The sequence below is a fragment of the Solanum tuberosum genome, unplaced genomic scaffold (genome assembly GCF_000226075.1).
Source record: "Solanum tuberosum cultivar DM 1-3 516 R44 unplaced genomic scaffold, SolTub_3.0 scf00404, whole genome shotgun sequence".
In the NCBI taxonomy this organism is placed as follows: Eukaryota; Viridiplantae; Streptophyta; class Magnoliopsida; order Solanales; family Solanaceae; genus Solanum; species Solanum tuberosum.
In genome coordinates this window covers 85,081-102,564 of record NW_006239353.1, presented here as the reverse complement: position 1 = coordinate 102,564, position 17,484 = coordinate 85,081, and the positions used below count along the sequence as shown (strand labels likewise).

Genomic DNA, 17,484 nt, shown 5'->3' with positions numbered 1-17,484 from the left:
AAATTAATAAAATATTTAACTAAAATGTAAAATCTTTTGTGATGATATTTTCAAATATTTATAAAATAACGTGATAGCAAAAATATACATGTTTATTATTAAAAAATGGTAAAATTACTTTTAAAAAATAACTTGAAAGTATTTTGAATTTCATAAAATTTATTAACTCAAAACTATAACCATCCCTAATATTTAAAATATAATAATAATTATTATTCTTTGAAGATTTTCGAATAATCACAAAATATACTAATTATATACATAATTATGTAAAACAAGTACATCATCTAAAATTTATGAAAGGTGACAAAACTATTACAAAAAATCTTGCAAACTATATTATTATTTTTTGGAAACTTTATAAAACTAATTATTTTAAATCGTTTGAAATTGGAGAAGCTCGAAATGATTAATTTATATTGTGGAGGGTCAAAAGTGGGTGTCAACAGTCGGTTAAAGAAACTCTCACAAAAGTTATTTGTATTCTTATATACATAGTTGTTTGTATTTTTACATACATTTTAGAGTTTAGTGTATCTTTGCATATGCCTAGAGTTGACATCATGTTTTAAACAACTTTTCTTTAAATTGCACTTGTTTTAAAACTGCTTTATATTGAAATGAGTTCAGTTATGCTGAGTTAAGTTGAGCCAAGTAAGTTCTTCAGTTTCCTTTCAGTTTCTTTTCAAGCTTAAGTTGTGTTTAGCATTCCAACTCGCATACTCGTATATTCAATGTACTGATGCTTATTATGATGCAGACGCAAGTAACTAGGATCGACATCCAGCGCATCGTTGATCCAGTGAGCAGTTCAGAGTCTGTTGGTGAGCCTCTTTGCATTCCAGCGAACTCCTTTTCATTGCTTTCAGTTTTAGTATTAGTTCATTAGGGTGTCGTGGGCATGTCCCGACATCCATCTCAGTTGTTTAGAGGCTTCATTGACAGACAAACAGTCAGTTAGTTAATTCAGTTGTCCTTACTTTTCATTTCATATGTTAAAGACTTGAGTTTGCCTTAAAGGCCAGTTGAATGTTCCTTTATAACATTCTAGTTACTTCATAAATGTGTATGTGATGAGTTAAGTATTCCGCTGAGTTAGTAAGTCAGGCCAAGGGTTCGCTTAAGGCCAACAATGATCTTCGAGTGCCAGCCACATCCAAGGTGTAGGCTCGGAGCGTGACATTATAGATGTTGTATTGTGATATAAAACATTAAACTTTTTCAATTAAAAAATTAATAGATGAATAAAATTTAATGTATTATTTATAGAATTTTTAATTTGATTTAAGATCATTTTATGATCAATCACAATTTTCTTGTCATTTTTATATAGCTAGCAAAGAATGTATGTTGTGACATAACATTTTTTTAGATCAAAATGAACACAAAATAACATGAAATTCATACTTAAAAAAATTATACTCAACATAATTATAAAAAAGTAAAAATATGTGGATCAATTCATAGCCAATGAAGAAGGAAGGCGGAAATATATGTTCATGCTATATTTACCCTAGTGTTCCATTTGATTGAAATCTCTTGCCACCAACACTTTACTTTCTCCGTTAATTTTTACTTACATATCTATTAAAAAATAATCATTATCATGGTTATATTATCATATTATAAGTAAAAGTGAAAATCTATTTTTGAAATAGTAGACTTAACATCGAAACTACTAATTCAATGGACTACGTTAATGCCCGATGTTTTAGCAAAATTAGGAAGAAACTCCTTCATTTGAGGTTAAAAGAATAAGAAATGGAAATACAACGAAGAAATATCTTACCACAATCATGTGCCTTTTTGTATTTGTTTATTATTATTGTCTCTCCCACATCTTTATCTATTTATTTTATTGGAAAAAATAATCCACAATGTGTGTATTTAAATTTTCTCTCGAATGAAAACACAAAGGAAATTATTCAAGAAACAAAATAAGAAAAATAAATGAAAATTCCCGCGCACTATATATAGAAGATTTCTGTGTGAAGCAAAGTTCATAGATAATTGCATATTTCTTTGTTCTCTTTTTTCTTCTTTAATAGAAAGTTAGTACCTAAATTTCAATGCTAAGAACTTCTGTGAAACATATTAATGGATTGTGGATGAATCATTTATGAAAATTTTAAATGATTTCAAATTGTCATAGAAAAGAGATCCCCAAGAATTTACAAGGAGTGAATGGTTGTGATTTATGACCGAAGAAACATGAAAGTTGAAATCGTTGTGACTATTCGTAGGAAATTAGTTTTTTTAATTAATAAAACATGTAGGTTAATTGAAAGAGTATTAATTTTCTAAAATGATATAAATAATATTGATGTATGTATGTGATGAAAATCGTCAGAGGAAAATATGAGTGTGAATTGATGAATGATTTGCTTCAATTTGTTCACCAACTCTTTCTTATGTGGTACCTCGAATATTGTTGGCTTTCGAACTTGATCAACGATTGCAAATAACAGTTGAGATTTTTTAAGAAGAACAAGAGTAGAAAACCTAAAAAAAATTATAGTTTAAAAGTGAGAGGAAACTCCTCTGTTTATACCTAACAAATAGTAGTATGAATATGTTCTCATCGTGCCTTATCAGATCAGTCACAACTCTTCAAAAAAGTCCCTGCTCATCGGAAAAGACATAACCCTTTGAAAAGGTCACAACTCAACGGATAAGGCTCAACCCTTTGGTAAAGTCACAACCCTTTGAAAAAATCACAATCCTTTGGAAAAGTCACAACCCCTCAAAAAAGTCACAACTCTTTGGAAAAGTCACAACTCATCACAAAAGTCACAATCCATCAATGTGAAAAGGTCTCAACTTTTAATATAACATAATTATATAAATAAAATAAATTCAATATTTTTAATTGAGGGTATTATAGTAATTCAACATTTATGTTTGGGAGTTCATGTTTTTAAGGTAGTATAGATAGATATGCAACCTCTTCCTCTAGCAAATACTATACGAATTTTGGCAAGCATTATACCTCATTTAAGGTTTTATTTTTGTTTCTCGTGTTTGGTATTCATATTATTAGAGTCCAACTAATTTAAATTTGCACGCTAGGTGGGGCCATTTGGAAGTTGCCCTCCTATCAAAGATTTTTCTATATTCAAGACCCAAAATTGAAACATTTGATGATTAATTTAGGGAAAATACATAAGTACCCCCAGCCTATGGCCAAAATCCCTGAGACACACCTAACATTTACTAAGGTCCTATTACCCTCCCTCCCCCAAAATTCCTGAGATACATCTAACCTTTACTAAGGTCCTATTACCCCCTCCCCCCGAACTTATTTTTTAATTAATTTTCTACCCCTTTTCGATCTACGTGGCACTATCCTTGAAAAAATTGTCAACACGCGCTGGGCCCACAAGATAGTGCCACGTAGGCCGAAAAGGGGTAGAAAATTATATATAAAATAAGTTTGAGGGTAATAGGACCTTAGTAAAGGTTAGATGTATCTCAGGAATTTTAGGCATAGGCTGGGGGTACTTATGCATTTTCCCATTAATTTAAGAAACAACCTCATATGCACCACATATTTTGATGATGTCATTAAGAAATTTCAATATGACTTTGTCCTTGTACCGTGCCGTTAGTAATATGATGCATATTTGAATAAAATCAGAAGGCCGGCCATTACGTCGGTAGTACGTTAACATCTAGTGTTAAAATACAATAAGAGCTTGTTAGGTTGGAGAATAAGTTATCTCGGAATTAATTATCCTGGAATTAGTTATCCCATGATTATTATCTCACCTTACAATCTCGGGATAACTAATTTTATCGCCGAATTAATTACACCAAACGATGACCTAAGATTTTGACTCGTTTTAACTAGGTCGTCTATAAAATGTACCCACTCTCTTCCTCTTGCAAAAATATTTCACTCAAATAAGGAAACCAAAAAAAATGTGTTCCATTAATGCTGAAAATTCAGACAAACCTCATGCAGTTTGCTTACCATACCCTGCTCAAGGCCACATTAGCCCAATGCTAAAATTGGCCAAAATCCTCAATCACAAAGGCTTTCATATCACCTTTGTCAACACTGAACACAACCAAAAGCGTCTCCTTAAGTCTCGAGGCCCCCATAGCCTCAATGGTTTGCCATCTTTTCGATTCGAGACCATTCCTGATGGCCTCCCACCATGTGACCCTGATGCCACTCAAGACATTTCTTCTCTTTGTAAATCTACAACAACTACATGCTTAGGTCCTTTCAAAGAGTTACTTGCAAAGCTCAAAATTACTAACGTACCACGTGTATCGTGCATCGTGTCTGATGGTTCAATGAGCTTCACTCTCTCTGCTGCTCAAGATTTGGGTATTCCTCAAGTTCTCTTTTGGACTCCAAGTGCTTGTGGTTTATTATGTTACATGTATTACCGCGATCTTGTTGAGAAAGGATACATTCCACTTAAAGGTATACATGTCCAATCCCCTGTATCACGGAAAAGAGTAAAAAAATGCTGCGAAAATTTACTCTTTAAAGTATCTTGTGGCTTTAAATTTGGTTTATATCATCTTTGGTTGATCTTCTTTGGGAATTGCAGATGAAAGTTACTTGACAAATGGATATTTGGATACAAGTTTGGATTGGATACCAGGCATGAAAGGAATACGTTTGAGGGATCTTCCAAGTTTCCTAAGAACTACAAATCCCGAAGAATACATGATCAAGCTCATCATCCAAGAAACACAGAGATCAAAAAATGCTTCTGCTATCATTATCAATACGTTCGAGACATTGGAGGGAGAAGTTGTTGAATCACTTCAAAAACTTCTTCCTCCAATCTACGTCGTTGGTCCCTTGAATCTTCTTATGGAACATGTTGTCGATGACAAGAACTTGGAGGGCTTGGGATCGAATCTATGGAAAGAAGAAACCAAGTGTCTAGACTGGCTTGATTCCAAGAAACCAAATTCTGTTGTTTATGTTAATTTGGGAGCATCACTGTCATGACCGCGAACCAGCTTATTGAATTTGCTTGGGGACTTGCCAATAGTCAGATGGAATTTTTATGGGTCATAAGACCTGATATTGTATCAGGGGAAAAAGAAATTCTTCCATCCGAATTCGTGGAAGAAACTAAAGAAAGAGGGATGTTGACAAGTTGGTGCCCGCAAGAACAAGTCCTCAGCCACTCTGCTATTGGAGGGTTCTTGACTCACAGTGGATGAAATTCGACTCTTGAAAGTATCGGCAATGGGGTGCCAATGATCTGCTGGCCGTTTTTCGCGGAACAACAGACTAATTGTTGGTTCAAATGCACCCAATGGGGAATCGGAATGGAAATTGACAATCATGTGAAAAGGGATGAAGTTGAAAGTCTTGTGAGAGAGTTGGTGGTTGGTGAGAAAGGCAAAGATATGAAGAAAAAGGCAATGGAGTGGAAGAGATTGGCTGAAGAAGCTGCTAAAAAACCAACAGGATCATCTTATGTAAATATAGACAAATTGATCAATGAAATTCTCCTCTCCTCCATAAACCACTAGGCAAAAGTAGAAGTACTAATCAATAGTTGGTTGGTTTTCCATTTTTTCGTTACGTTATACAAAATAAATGAAATAAAAATGCTCTCTTGTTTAATTGAATTGTTGAGGTGTTTCACACCCTTTCAAAAAAGATTAAGACATAAATTAGGCATAACTTTCCATTTTTATCCTTATTAATTATTGTCAAATTTATGATTAAAATAACTAAACATTACTAATAAATAACTAATTCTAATACTAACTAATGAAGGGTAAAATTGGAAGAACATTTTAAAAATAGTCTTGAAAATTGAACAATTAAGTTAATTTGAAAAATGAAAAATATCTCAACAATTCAATTAATATGAAATGGAGGGAGTAATGTTTATCAAGAAATATACCTCTAATTACGTAACAAAGTGACCCATTATATAAATTTATATTTTACACTACATTGTATAATAAATAATTTATCTATAAGTTTGTGCGTACTCTTCCTCTTTCCAAAATAATAGTCAATATATATCTTTCGTTTCCCAGCACTTTGAGATAAGGAAAATGTGAATATTAGGACGTAACAGGTTATTGTAGCTTGTTGGCTTTAAGCAAGTTTTGTTCACATATATATAGACTAGTCAACACAGATTTACTTTTTATTATTTTAATTTATATGGCGATATTTGATCTGCATGGAATTTTTAAAAATATGAAATTTGTGAGTTTAAATATGATATGAATGATGGGATGAGATGAGAAGTTTAAAATGTAATTATTTTTCAAATATAAAGTAGTACTACCTCCGTCTACTTTTAATTGTTATAATTTCTTTTTTTTAGACTCAAACGATAATAACTTTGACTAGCATTTTACGATGTATTTTTTCATCATATTGAAATGCAAAAAATTGGAGTTTATAGTACTTTTAGTATAGTTTTTGAATATCTAAATTTTTTGTTTAAAATATTGAATTAATGTAATCTAATTTAACTTTGAAAATTAATCAAATTGACTTTCGAAATGCCCAATGTGACATTTAAAAGTGGATAGAGAAAATATTATATGTATATCGAAATAAATAACTAAGAAAAGAGTATCATATAAAATGAAACAAATTGAATGTTCTTTTATTTATAGTTTGAATACTTAAATGGTCACTCAATTTTTAGTAATTGATCATCGAAGTCACTTAATTTTGCTTTATTTCTCAAAAGTCATCCAACTTTGGTTAGTCGTTAGATTTCATGGTCATCCAAAATTTACCTAGTTTCATAGTCATTTTATCCAAAATATAATTTTCAACACCTATTTAATAATGTGATAACTATAAAAAAAAAAATGCATTTTAAAAATTAAAATTGATACTTTGATTTATTTAGGATGCAACACTCTAAATCCAATCAAATTCTTGACTTATCCTATAGTTTTTCACCCTGCTTGAAAAATTATTTTATGTAGTACATTACTTGTACAATAAATCTCGTGTGTTCGAATTTATTTTTATTTATGATTTTTCCATGAAACAATAAACATGTCGCTGTAATGAATGAACCCAAAAAAAAACAAATCTTTTGTGGACTATCGAATCAGATTGGAAGTATCACGTTTCATAAGAACTAGGAATGTTAGAAGTAACAAAATAAAGAAATATGTTTGAGCTCATGATTTTATTGACAAAATATCAATTTCTATTGGTTCTATTTATTATTTTTCACATAATCAATAATAGAACTGCCAATATCAATTGTCTGATATGGTATCGCTTATCCCAACTAGTTTATACGGGCTTTGGAATTTAAGAAATCAAATCGGATTGAATTTTTATTTTGATGGGTCAAAATATGTCAAGCTCAATCCATCACTAGATGGGTTGCCCGCTGTGGGGGGTTAGCTTTTTAAAATAAAATAAAATATATATATATAATTTCTAAATTTGTATTCTAATTTAAAATATTATAGTAACATAAATTCTACATGGTGTTACTATTTAAATATCTTGGATATGACCGTACAAGAAAATAATCTTTTTGGACATAAAATTCTATAAAACTAAATAACGTTTGATATGATACCACTTAAATCAATAGAAATATTAATAAGCAAACTAAATAGTTAACGAATAACAATATAACAAAATAAATTTGAGTTTGAATTCCTTTTGTTATTTACTTACTATTAATATTCTATTTTATTTTTATTTGGCATACTGGTCGGCCCACATTGTTCAAGTTTCATAGGTTAGCTGTCTTACTCAGGCTATGCTTAAAAATCTCTCACTTTTAAATGGGCTTCAAAACTTCAGCCCGACCTTTTGAAATCATGGGTTGAGTTGGGTCAATCCAACAGATCTAGCTCGTCTTGACGTTCTAATTAATAGAGGACAAAAAACTCAACTAGATAACTATAAAACGTAAGCACATACAATTGATAGTTTGAACCGTGACATTTTAAAGTTTTCTGCATTGATATATGGGAAAAGGGTCAAAAATATCCCTCAATTTTGTTTTATTGGTTGACTATGTCCTTACCGTTAAAATGAAGTTATTTTTACTCCTGCCGTTACTAATTTCATCATTTGTGCCCCTATGTTAACGGAAATCTCCAAATTAGCTCAAATTAATCCGATTTTAATTAAAATTTCCCAATTAACTATTTTAACCCAAACTCGACCCAACTAACTTAACCTAAACCTTCTTCACCTCCATCTCTAAAGCAAAAGCTCAAGAAGTCGTCCATCTTCAAAGGTCCATACTTGTCAAACAAATCAACAAAACATCCATCATCTTATGGTGACGGTTTATGCCCTAATTATAATTAGGGGATGTTCACGAGTTAATTTGGGTCTATTTTAAATCAAAATCAAGTTGGTTTAATCGTTTTTTAAATTATTAAAAATAAAAAGCAAATTAAATATAATATACACCTATTCAATTTAGTTTGATTGTTCGATTATTAGCCATACACAAAAATAAAATCAAAAGACAACGCGGAGAAATAGAAAAAACAAATTAGTTAACCAACTGAGGATAATCAAACAACCCACTAGCTTCTCGTTATGGCTATGCAAATCTTGAAGAAGTTTAATATTTATCTAGCCACAAAAAAATCAGAAAACAACACATGTGTGCACTGTGAAGTATCCATCAAGGTCTATGTTTTGCTTTCAGAAATAAATTATAATAAATATGTATATAATTTGTCGGTTAAGTTATTTCTTTGAATTTTTTTGAACAAAATCAATATCCAACCATATATTATTGAATTTTAAAAATGTAAAACTAAATCGAACTCAAATAAAAAACTGATTATTTAAATGATTTGATTTGATTTTTCGGTTTGAATCGATTTCTATTCAAACCATTTGATTACAATTATGGGTTTGGACATAAGTTTTAAATGCTAATTTTGGAGGATTACAATTTTTATTTTTTATTTGATTTTTTTTATATATAAAATTGAAAATAGGCAATATTTATGAAAATTAGGATTGTGTTTTGAAATTACAAAAACATAGAAGTAGATATAACAGGTTGTGTGAAAGAATAAAACTGCCTAATTACATGACTTGTTTACTAAAGTTCTTTATTGTGGAAAGGGATAATATTGAAGGCAACTCAAGGACTTTAATGCTTGAATTTTCACTTCACAGATAAATCTTCTTTTTTTTATATATATGAAAACTTTGGTTGAACCCATGACCGAGATGTTCAAACTGATGAGGAACACAAACGTAACTTGAAGGTACAATTCAATAAATGATTTTGTGCCCAAATGGTAAACATTTTTTTCGGAAAACAAGTTCCTAAAAGTAGCGAAACAAATTTCATAAGTAACATATTTAAGTTTTGGAAAAATTCTTTTGGCCAGAAAATTAAAAAAAAATATGGCATTTTACCTTTTTAAACATTTTTACCCTTTTAACTTTAATACATTTTAATTAAAAAATGGAAAACAAATCAATTTAACTTTAAATAAAAAGAATACTATAATCTTCTTGTCAAATTCAGGCCAAATTTTCTACCACCCAATAATCCCAACCCTCAACCCTTGACCACTCACCCACCCCCACCACCCTTGAATCCCCACTTCCCACCCCGTCTCATTTTTGTAGTATTTTGTTAGATTATATATATAGTGCCGTAGCCACATGTAGTATAGAGTGATTAGTCGGAATATCCTTGGTTGAAAAATTATACTGTACTAAATATACATGTCAAAAAATAATTCTCATACATATATCTCAAATCTTGAATATCTCTAACGAAATTTCTAGCCACTGTATATATTTTTGTTTAATCATCAAACAGTAAAAATAAATAAGAAACCACAGATTTTACTTGCATACAAGTTGCACTTATTCTCTTTCTTAACTAAATATCTATAAGTTTCAGCAGACTCTTCCTCTTTCCAAAACAATAGCCAATATATAGCTTTCGTTTTCCATCACTCTGAGAGAAGCAAAAGATAAGGTAAAAAATGGCTTCCACTGGTGCTGAACTTGATAAGCCTCATGCAGTTTGCATACCATATCCTGCCCAAGGCCACATTAACCCAATGTTAAAATTAGCCAAAATCCTCAATCACAAAGGCTTTCACATCACTTTTGTCAACACTGAATACAATCATAGGCGTCTCCTTAAGTCTCGAGGCCCTGACGGTCTCAAGAACTTGCCATCGTTCCGTTTTGAGGCAATTCCTGATGGCCTTCCACCATGTGATGCTGATGCAACACAAGATATTATTGCTTTATGTAAATCAACAGATACCACTTGTTTAGGTCCTTTCAGAGAGTTACTAGCCAAGCTCAATAATACTTGTTCATCTAAGGTGCCACCTGTCTCGTGCATCGTCTCCGATGGTTCAATCAGCTTCACTCTAACTGCTGCCCAAGAATTGGGTATCCCGCAAGTTTTCTTTTGGACTTTTGCTGCTTGTGGGACTTTAAGTTACATGCATTATTGTAACCTTGTTGATAAAGGATACATTCCACTTAAAGGTATCCCCTGTTTTTAAATGCTCTGCCTCAATTTTATCTTCTTAAAGGTATCCCCTGTTTCTTGTTGACTTAGTTTTATTTTATCCTCAGATGAAAGTTACTTGACAAATGGGTACTTAGAGAAGACGACTTTGGATTGGATACCGGGTATGAAAGACGTACGTTTAAAGGATCTTCCAAGTTTTCTTAGGACTGCAAATCCAGATGATTTCATGCTTAACTTTATCATACGTGAAACGGAGAGATCGAAAAAATATGCTTCTGCTATTGTTGTCAATTCATTTGAGGCATTAGAGAAGGAAGTTCTTGAATCACTTCAAACACTTGTTCCTCCGGTGTATGTAATTGGACCATTAAATTTGCTTGTGAAACATGTTGATGACAAGAATTTGGCGGATTTGGGATCCAATCTTTGGAAAGAAGAACCAAAGTGTCTTGAATGGTTGGATTCCAAGAAACCAAATTCTGTTGTTTATGTTAATTTTGGAAGTATTACTGTTATGACTATGAACCATCTTATCGAATTCGCCTGGGGACTTGCCAATAGCCAGTTGGATTTTTTGTGGATTATAAGGCCTGATGTTGTATTAGGAGAACAAGCAATTCTTCCACCCGAATTCGTGGAGGAAACTAAAGAAAGAGGGATGCTAGCAAGCTGGTGCCAACAAGAAAAAGTCCTCAACCACCCCGCAATTGGAGGGTTCTTGACTCACAGTGGATGGAACTCGACCCTTGAAAGTATTAGCAGTGGGGTGCCAATGATTTGCTGGCCGTTTTTCGCAGAGCAGCCGACTAACTGTTGGTTTTGTTGCACCAAGTTGGGGATTGGAATGGAGATTAACAATAATGTGAAGAGGGGTGAAGTTGAAGCCCTTGTAAGAGAGCTGATGACCGGGGAGAAAGGCAAAGAGATGAAGAAAAAGGCAATGGAATGGAAGATATTGGCTGAAGAAGCTGCTGCAAAACCAGCAGGATCATCTTATGTGAATATAGACAAATTGATCAATGAAATTCTCCTCTCTCCTAAACACTCGGTCGTTAAGTAACATTCTCTCTAGCAAACAGATACACTGTTTGTTTTTTTATTTCTTTCAGTATATTGTATTATTGTAACACTATGCATCACTATTAATTGGTTGTTAAGTTTAGCTTGGTTGAGATATATGATAATGTATGTTTCCTTTTATCAGTATATTGTTGATACTATAAAAGATCTCTACACTAGTATAATTTTATCGATTGTAACAGATTATTGTTTTATTTTTCGAGTTACTATTATACAACCGAGCTATACCAGAGACAGGACTAGTGTTTGTACCACTTTGACTAGAACTATGTGTAAAGTGTGCTACAGAGGGACGGCTTATGGAAGCTGAAATAAGAAATTCGAAAGTATAAATTATACAACAAATGTTTTACCAAGTACCATCTGCTGCAAGTTGTTTTTTTCTTTAATCTAGAGACTCCAGATCATGTTTATTTAGAACACAAAAAACCAGAGAAGAAAAAGGTACAACATTATTTCAACATGTCAATCTACTGGAAGAAGTGAAGAACCTTTTGGCGATAGCACTTCCCTAACCAACTTGTCAAAATTCATATAAGATGATCCATTTGGAGAAGTGACTGCTTCTTCTGCTAACTTCTTCCACTTCAATGCATTTTCTTTCATCTCTTTACCCTTTTCTCCAATCATCAACTCTCTCACAAGTTCCTCAATCACTTCTCTCTTCACATTGCTATCAATTTCCATCCCAACACCCCAACGATTACAATTAAACCAACTATTTGTTTGTTGATCTGCAAAGAAAGGCCAACACAACATTGGCACACCATATGATATACTCTCAAAAGTCGAATTCCGTCCACAGTGAGTTAAAAATCCTCCGATTGACGGATGACTTAAAACTTGTTCTTGAGGACACCAACCACCTAATAAACCTCTTTCCTTAGTCTCCGCGAGAAATTCATGTGGAAAAATGGCTGAATCACCCATGACTAAATCAGATCTAACGATCCACAAGAAATTCATTTTAGTATTTGCAAGTCCCCACGCAAATTCAACTAACTGATCATTGCTCAGCACTGTAATACTTCCAAAATTCACATAAACAACAGAATTTAGCTGCTTTGTGTCCAGCCATTCGAGACAGTGAGTATCTTCTTTCCACAGATTTGAACCAATTGATTTCAAATCATTGTCTTGAAGTTAGATTATTCAACAAAGAGTGAAAGGGTCCAATAGTATAACTAACTGCAGGGTGCTTGGTTGCAATTTGTTTCATAGCATCACTCTCTAACGTGTCTAAAGTGTTCAAAAGGAGTGCTGAGAATTTGTGAATTTTGTCCATGATTTCTTCTACTATAAATTTGAGTACAATATAGTTTGGTTCATTGACTGCTATGATGAAGCTTGGCAAGTTTTTTAGACGGATGCCTTCCATGCCAGGTATCCAATCTATAATCGTGTCTAAATGGCCATTGGTCAAATAACTTTCATCTGAAATTCAACAGTTAAAAAGAAATTGTAAGTATATACTAGATTAGAAATTGTAAAAGAAATTAAACTTTATTTGGTACCTTTTAGTGGAGTATAACCTTCCAGCACAAGTTTAGGATATTGGATGTAAGCCAACAAAGCACCACCACTACATGTCCAAAATCCAACATTGGGAATACCTAATTCCTCAGAAACTTGATGAGTGAAGCTCATACCAGCATCAGAAACTATGCAAGTAATAGAAGGGAAATTAGAACTAGTGTTTAGTCTCGTGATGAGGTCTCTGAAAGGAACCAAACACGACTTCTTACATGCCTCACACAAAGACGGAATGTCTTGTGTGGCATCCTCGTTAGAGGGAGGAGGGAGTCCATCAGGGATGAACTCGAAACGAAAGGAAGATAGGTCATCAAGGGCATTGGGACACCGGGATTTGAGTAATCTCAGGTGATTGAACTCTGTGTTAACAAAGGTTATATGAAAGCCTCGGACATGGAGGAGTTTGGCCAATTTGAGCATAGGGTTTATATGGCCTTGTGCTGGAAAGGAATGCATACTGCATGTGGCTTGGACAATATGGATTCCTCTGCCTGGCTCATATTGTGAATATTGGGATGGGCTGTACCAGGTTTTAATCAAGCTTACTCCCTTTATATAGACCATTTGGAAATTACAATCCAATGATCTTGAAAGTGGTTGGTATTGAACTTTTGACCCCTGCCTGTCCCATGGAGTAGTCACCATAAAGATGCACGATGCTACGCAAATTAGATATGAAAGATACACAGTGACCCAACTTTTGCTAACATAATTATTGGCCAGACGGGCGGCATATATGGGTAATAACCACCCACCGACAGCAGAAGCTCTTTGATTATCTACCAAGATTGTTGACAAACCCTCGTCAGTTTAAAGTTTTGTCCATGAAGCAAGGGAGTATCAAAAATTCAAGACCACACACCTTCAAGGTCAATTTTGTAAATCACTCTTTACCCTTCAATGTCTTGATGAAGATTTTTCCAAGCACGTGCTGAGGTGCCTAAATACCAAAAATGAATTAATAGATAGTAGTCAACCACGCAAACAAATTGGTAGATTAAGGGATGATTGCTGCTTTATATAGATGAAATAATTGAAAGATGACAGCAAATATATTTTTTTTTAGCTTGAGGCCAACATTAGAGCATTAAGTTTGTTTGGGGTTGATTGGTATTGTTGCCCACCTTATTCAATGACAATAAATAATTTAATTTCCAGAATTGGTAATTGGGTGGAATTTAAGAAGAATCTCAAAGCCTCAGCATTTTTATTTAGGGGCAATTTCAAACGTGAAGATAACGTCACAGATAAGAAACACGCGAAATATGAATTTTTTCATTTTTCGTGTGTTATAGTCCATTGATTTTGAAGTTTGGGGAGGGGAATTTGATCCAATAAAAGGAACAATGGTATTTTAAAGTTATTTCTAATACGTTATGGGCATTTTTAATTGTTTTCCCTTTTAAAAATGAAATATTTACCGGTTAGGCCTCAACCTATGTTGCCCCGCTTCCATATCCATGATCCATATAGGCATGTCACATGCACTTGAAAAAAATCTTCACAAGACAATGAAATGGTCTGAAAATTTGAAAATGTCATTTTTTTTCTCTTTCAATTTGTAAGTGCTCATAAGAGATTATAGTGTTTTTCTAGAATGAGTGGAAACGTTTATTTTCATCCATTATTGCAAGAGTAAAGTACAATTTCGAACTATTGGACCTTAACATGTCAATGAAATGTAAGAAATTTAAGGTGAAAGACCTTTTCCTAATAGTACATGGCTGACCAACTTGTCAAAATTCATACAAGATGATCCATCTGATGAATTGATAGCTTTTTCTGCTAATCTTTTCCACTTCAATGCATTTTCTTTCATCTCTTTACCCTTTTCTCCAATCATCAACTCTCTCACAAGATTCTCAATCACTTCCCTCTTCACATTGCTATCAATTTCCATCCCGACACCCCAACGATTACAATTAAACCAACTATTTGTATGTTGATCCGCAAAGAAAGGCCAACACAACATTGGCACACCATAAGATATGCTTTCAAAAGTCGAATTCCATCCACAGTGAGTTAGAAATCCTCCAATTGACGGATGACTTAAAACATGTTCTTGAGGACCCCAACCACCTAATAAACCTCTTTCCTTAGTCTCCACGAGAAATTCATGTGGAAAAATGGCTGAATCACCCATGACTAAATCGGATCTAACAATCCACAAGAAATTCATTTTAGTATTTGCAAGTCCCCATGCAAATTCAACTAACTGTTCATTGCTCATCACTGTAACACTTCCAAAATTTACATAAACAAACAGAATTTGGTTTCTTCGTGTCCAGCCATTCAAGACAGTGAGTTTCTTCTTTCCATAGATTTGAACCGATGGATTTCAAGTCTTCGTCTTGAGTTGGATTATTCAACATAAAGCGATGTAAGGGTCCAATAGTATACTTAACTACAGGGAACTTGGTTGCAATTTGTTGCAAAACGTCACTCTCTAGCGTGTCGAATGTGTTCAAAATGAGTGCAGAGAATTTGGGAATTTTTTCCACGATTTCTTCTATTATAAATTTGACTGCAGTATAGCTTGATTCATCAGGTGTGGCTCTGATGAGACTTGGCATGTTTTTTAGACGTTTGCCTTCCATGCCAGGTATCCAATCTATAATCATGTCTAAACAACTTTCATCTGAAATTCAACCAGTAAAAAGAAATAATAATTAATTTCGGAATGTTAGTACCAAGTACTAAAATTTATGGATCTTAATAATATCTATGCACTGATACTCAACGAACTTAGAGGTCTAAGCTAGAACTATGAGACTACCAACTTAACTATTTTACATTTTCTAGGTCTTCCTTAAATATTTTTCTTAATCCGTATGTTATATCCTAACAATTCATTTAATATGGACTGGAGAGAATAGTAAATAAGACATGTTATTTTCATACCTTTTATTGGAGTGTAACCTTGTTCCACAAGTTTAGGATATTGTGTGAACGCCCACAAGGAACAACCACTAGCAGTCCAAAAGCCAACATTAGGAACACCCAATTCCTCAGAAACTTGCTGAGTGAAGCTCATACCAACATCAGAGACTATGCAAGTAATAGAAGGGGAATTGGAATTATGATTTAGTCTGGTGACGAGGTCTCTAAAAGGGGCCAAACACGTCTTCTTACATGCCTCACACAAAGACGGAACGTCTTGTGTGGCATCCTCGTTAGAGGGATGGACTCGAAACGAAAGAAGGGTAGGCTAATGAGGGAATTGGGACCCCGTGATTTGAGCAATCGACGGTGATTGAAATCTGTGTTAACAAAGGTGATATGAAAGCCTCGGATATGGAGGAGTTTGGCTAATTTGAGCATAGGGTTAATATTGTCTTGTGCTGGAAATGGAATGCATACTGCATGAGGCTGATTCATATTGCCCTGTTTTTTTTCTCTCTCAGAAATTGTGAATATTAGACGTAAGGGGTTTGCTCACTTATATAGACCACTAAACACAAAATTTCTATCACTTTCAATTTAATTTAAGCGATGTTTGATTCTGCATAGATAGTTCGAGAGAAAAAAGAAGAAGAAAGAGTTGGTGAAAATTGTGATTTGAAACATATTAGGACAATTTTGTGATTACAAAAAGCGTGACATTGAAGGTAAAATGAAATGTTTAAATGTAAGAAAATATTTATCTTACTGAAAGTCTGAAACACACTTATACTTACAAATGCTACTAACGGCTCTCGAATCATGGAGAAATATTAGAAGAGAAGAGTCCAGGGATAAAAAGATTTGTACCCATATTGTTTATTTTATCAATGAAATTTTGTTTCTTCGTATTTTATTTGTAGATATTTTATCAATGAAATTTTGTTTCTTCATATTTTTTGGGTAACTGCTAATTATTGATTCATTTTTATTGAATTAACACTGATGTATAGAAAATTTATATTCTGGGTTCTTGATTTGTTGTTCAAACTCTTCTTCTTCATTTTTTTTTTACTCTTCCTCTTCGATTGGTATATATTGATACCGCCAATTGTATTTATATGTCAGAAAAAAATTATGTGTATCTGAAAAAATTGATATATCTATTTTCAAATTATATTTGTGTATCAAAAAAATTGATACACCTATTATTGAAAAACACTATATGTGTATGCATTTAGGAGTGATACAATGTTTCTAATAATATTTACGTTGCAAATTACATGAATTTTGCCTGATTCTGAACTTATCGATATGTATAGGTAAAGTTTGATTTATTGGCTAGGTTGTTAGGACATTTCAAAAATGTCAACCGGTGTGTGTTGGATTCTCCAAAAATAGTATTAAGTAGTGTATTTTTGAAAAATCCGACACCATGTTGCATCAAAAGTGAAGAATCGGCGAAACTTAATTTTTTTTGGAACAGGCAACGTCCAGTTATACTAGTGACACCATTGCAACCAGT

At 33.2% G+C, this 17,484-nt stretch overlaps 1 protein-coding gene and 3 pseudogenes across 1 annotated transcript; 2 read left to right on the top strand and 2 right to left on the bottom strand.

The window, feature by feature from the left end:
• Nucleotides 1–3,876: 3,876 nt before the first annotated feature.
• On the top strand, nucleotides 3,877–5,508 carry LOC102606046 (7-deoxyloganetin glucosyltransferase-like; annotated as a pseudogene).
• Nucleotides 5,509–9,871: 4,363 nt separating this feature from the next.
• On the top strand, nucleotides 9,872–11,672 carry LOC102606387 (7-deoxyloganetin glucosyltransferase-like). Its single transcript, XM_015303374.1, has 2 exons — nucleotides 9,872–10,480; nucleotides 10,571–11,672. Exons 1-2 carry the CDS (start codon nucleotides 9,961–9,963, stop codon nucleotides 11,524–11,526), a joined length of 1,476 nt encoding a protein of 491 aa, XP_015158860.1. The 5' UTR covers nucleotides 9,872–9,960; the 3' UTR covers nucleotides 11,527–11,672.
• A 253-nt stretch (nucleotides 11,673–11,925) lies between these two features.
• Nucleotides 11,926–13,845, bottom strand: LOC102605712 (7-deoxyloganetin glucosyltransferase-like; annotated as a pseudogene).
• An 889-nt stretch (nucleotides 13,846–14,734) lies between these two features.
• Nucleotides 14,735–16,467, bottom strand: LOC102605370 (7-deoxyloganetin glucosyltransferase-like; annotated as a pseudogene).
• Between the last annotated feature and the right edge of the window lie 1,017 nt (nucleotides 16,468–17,484).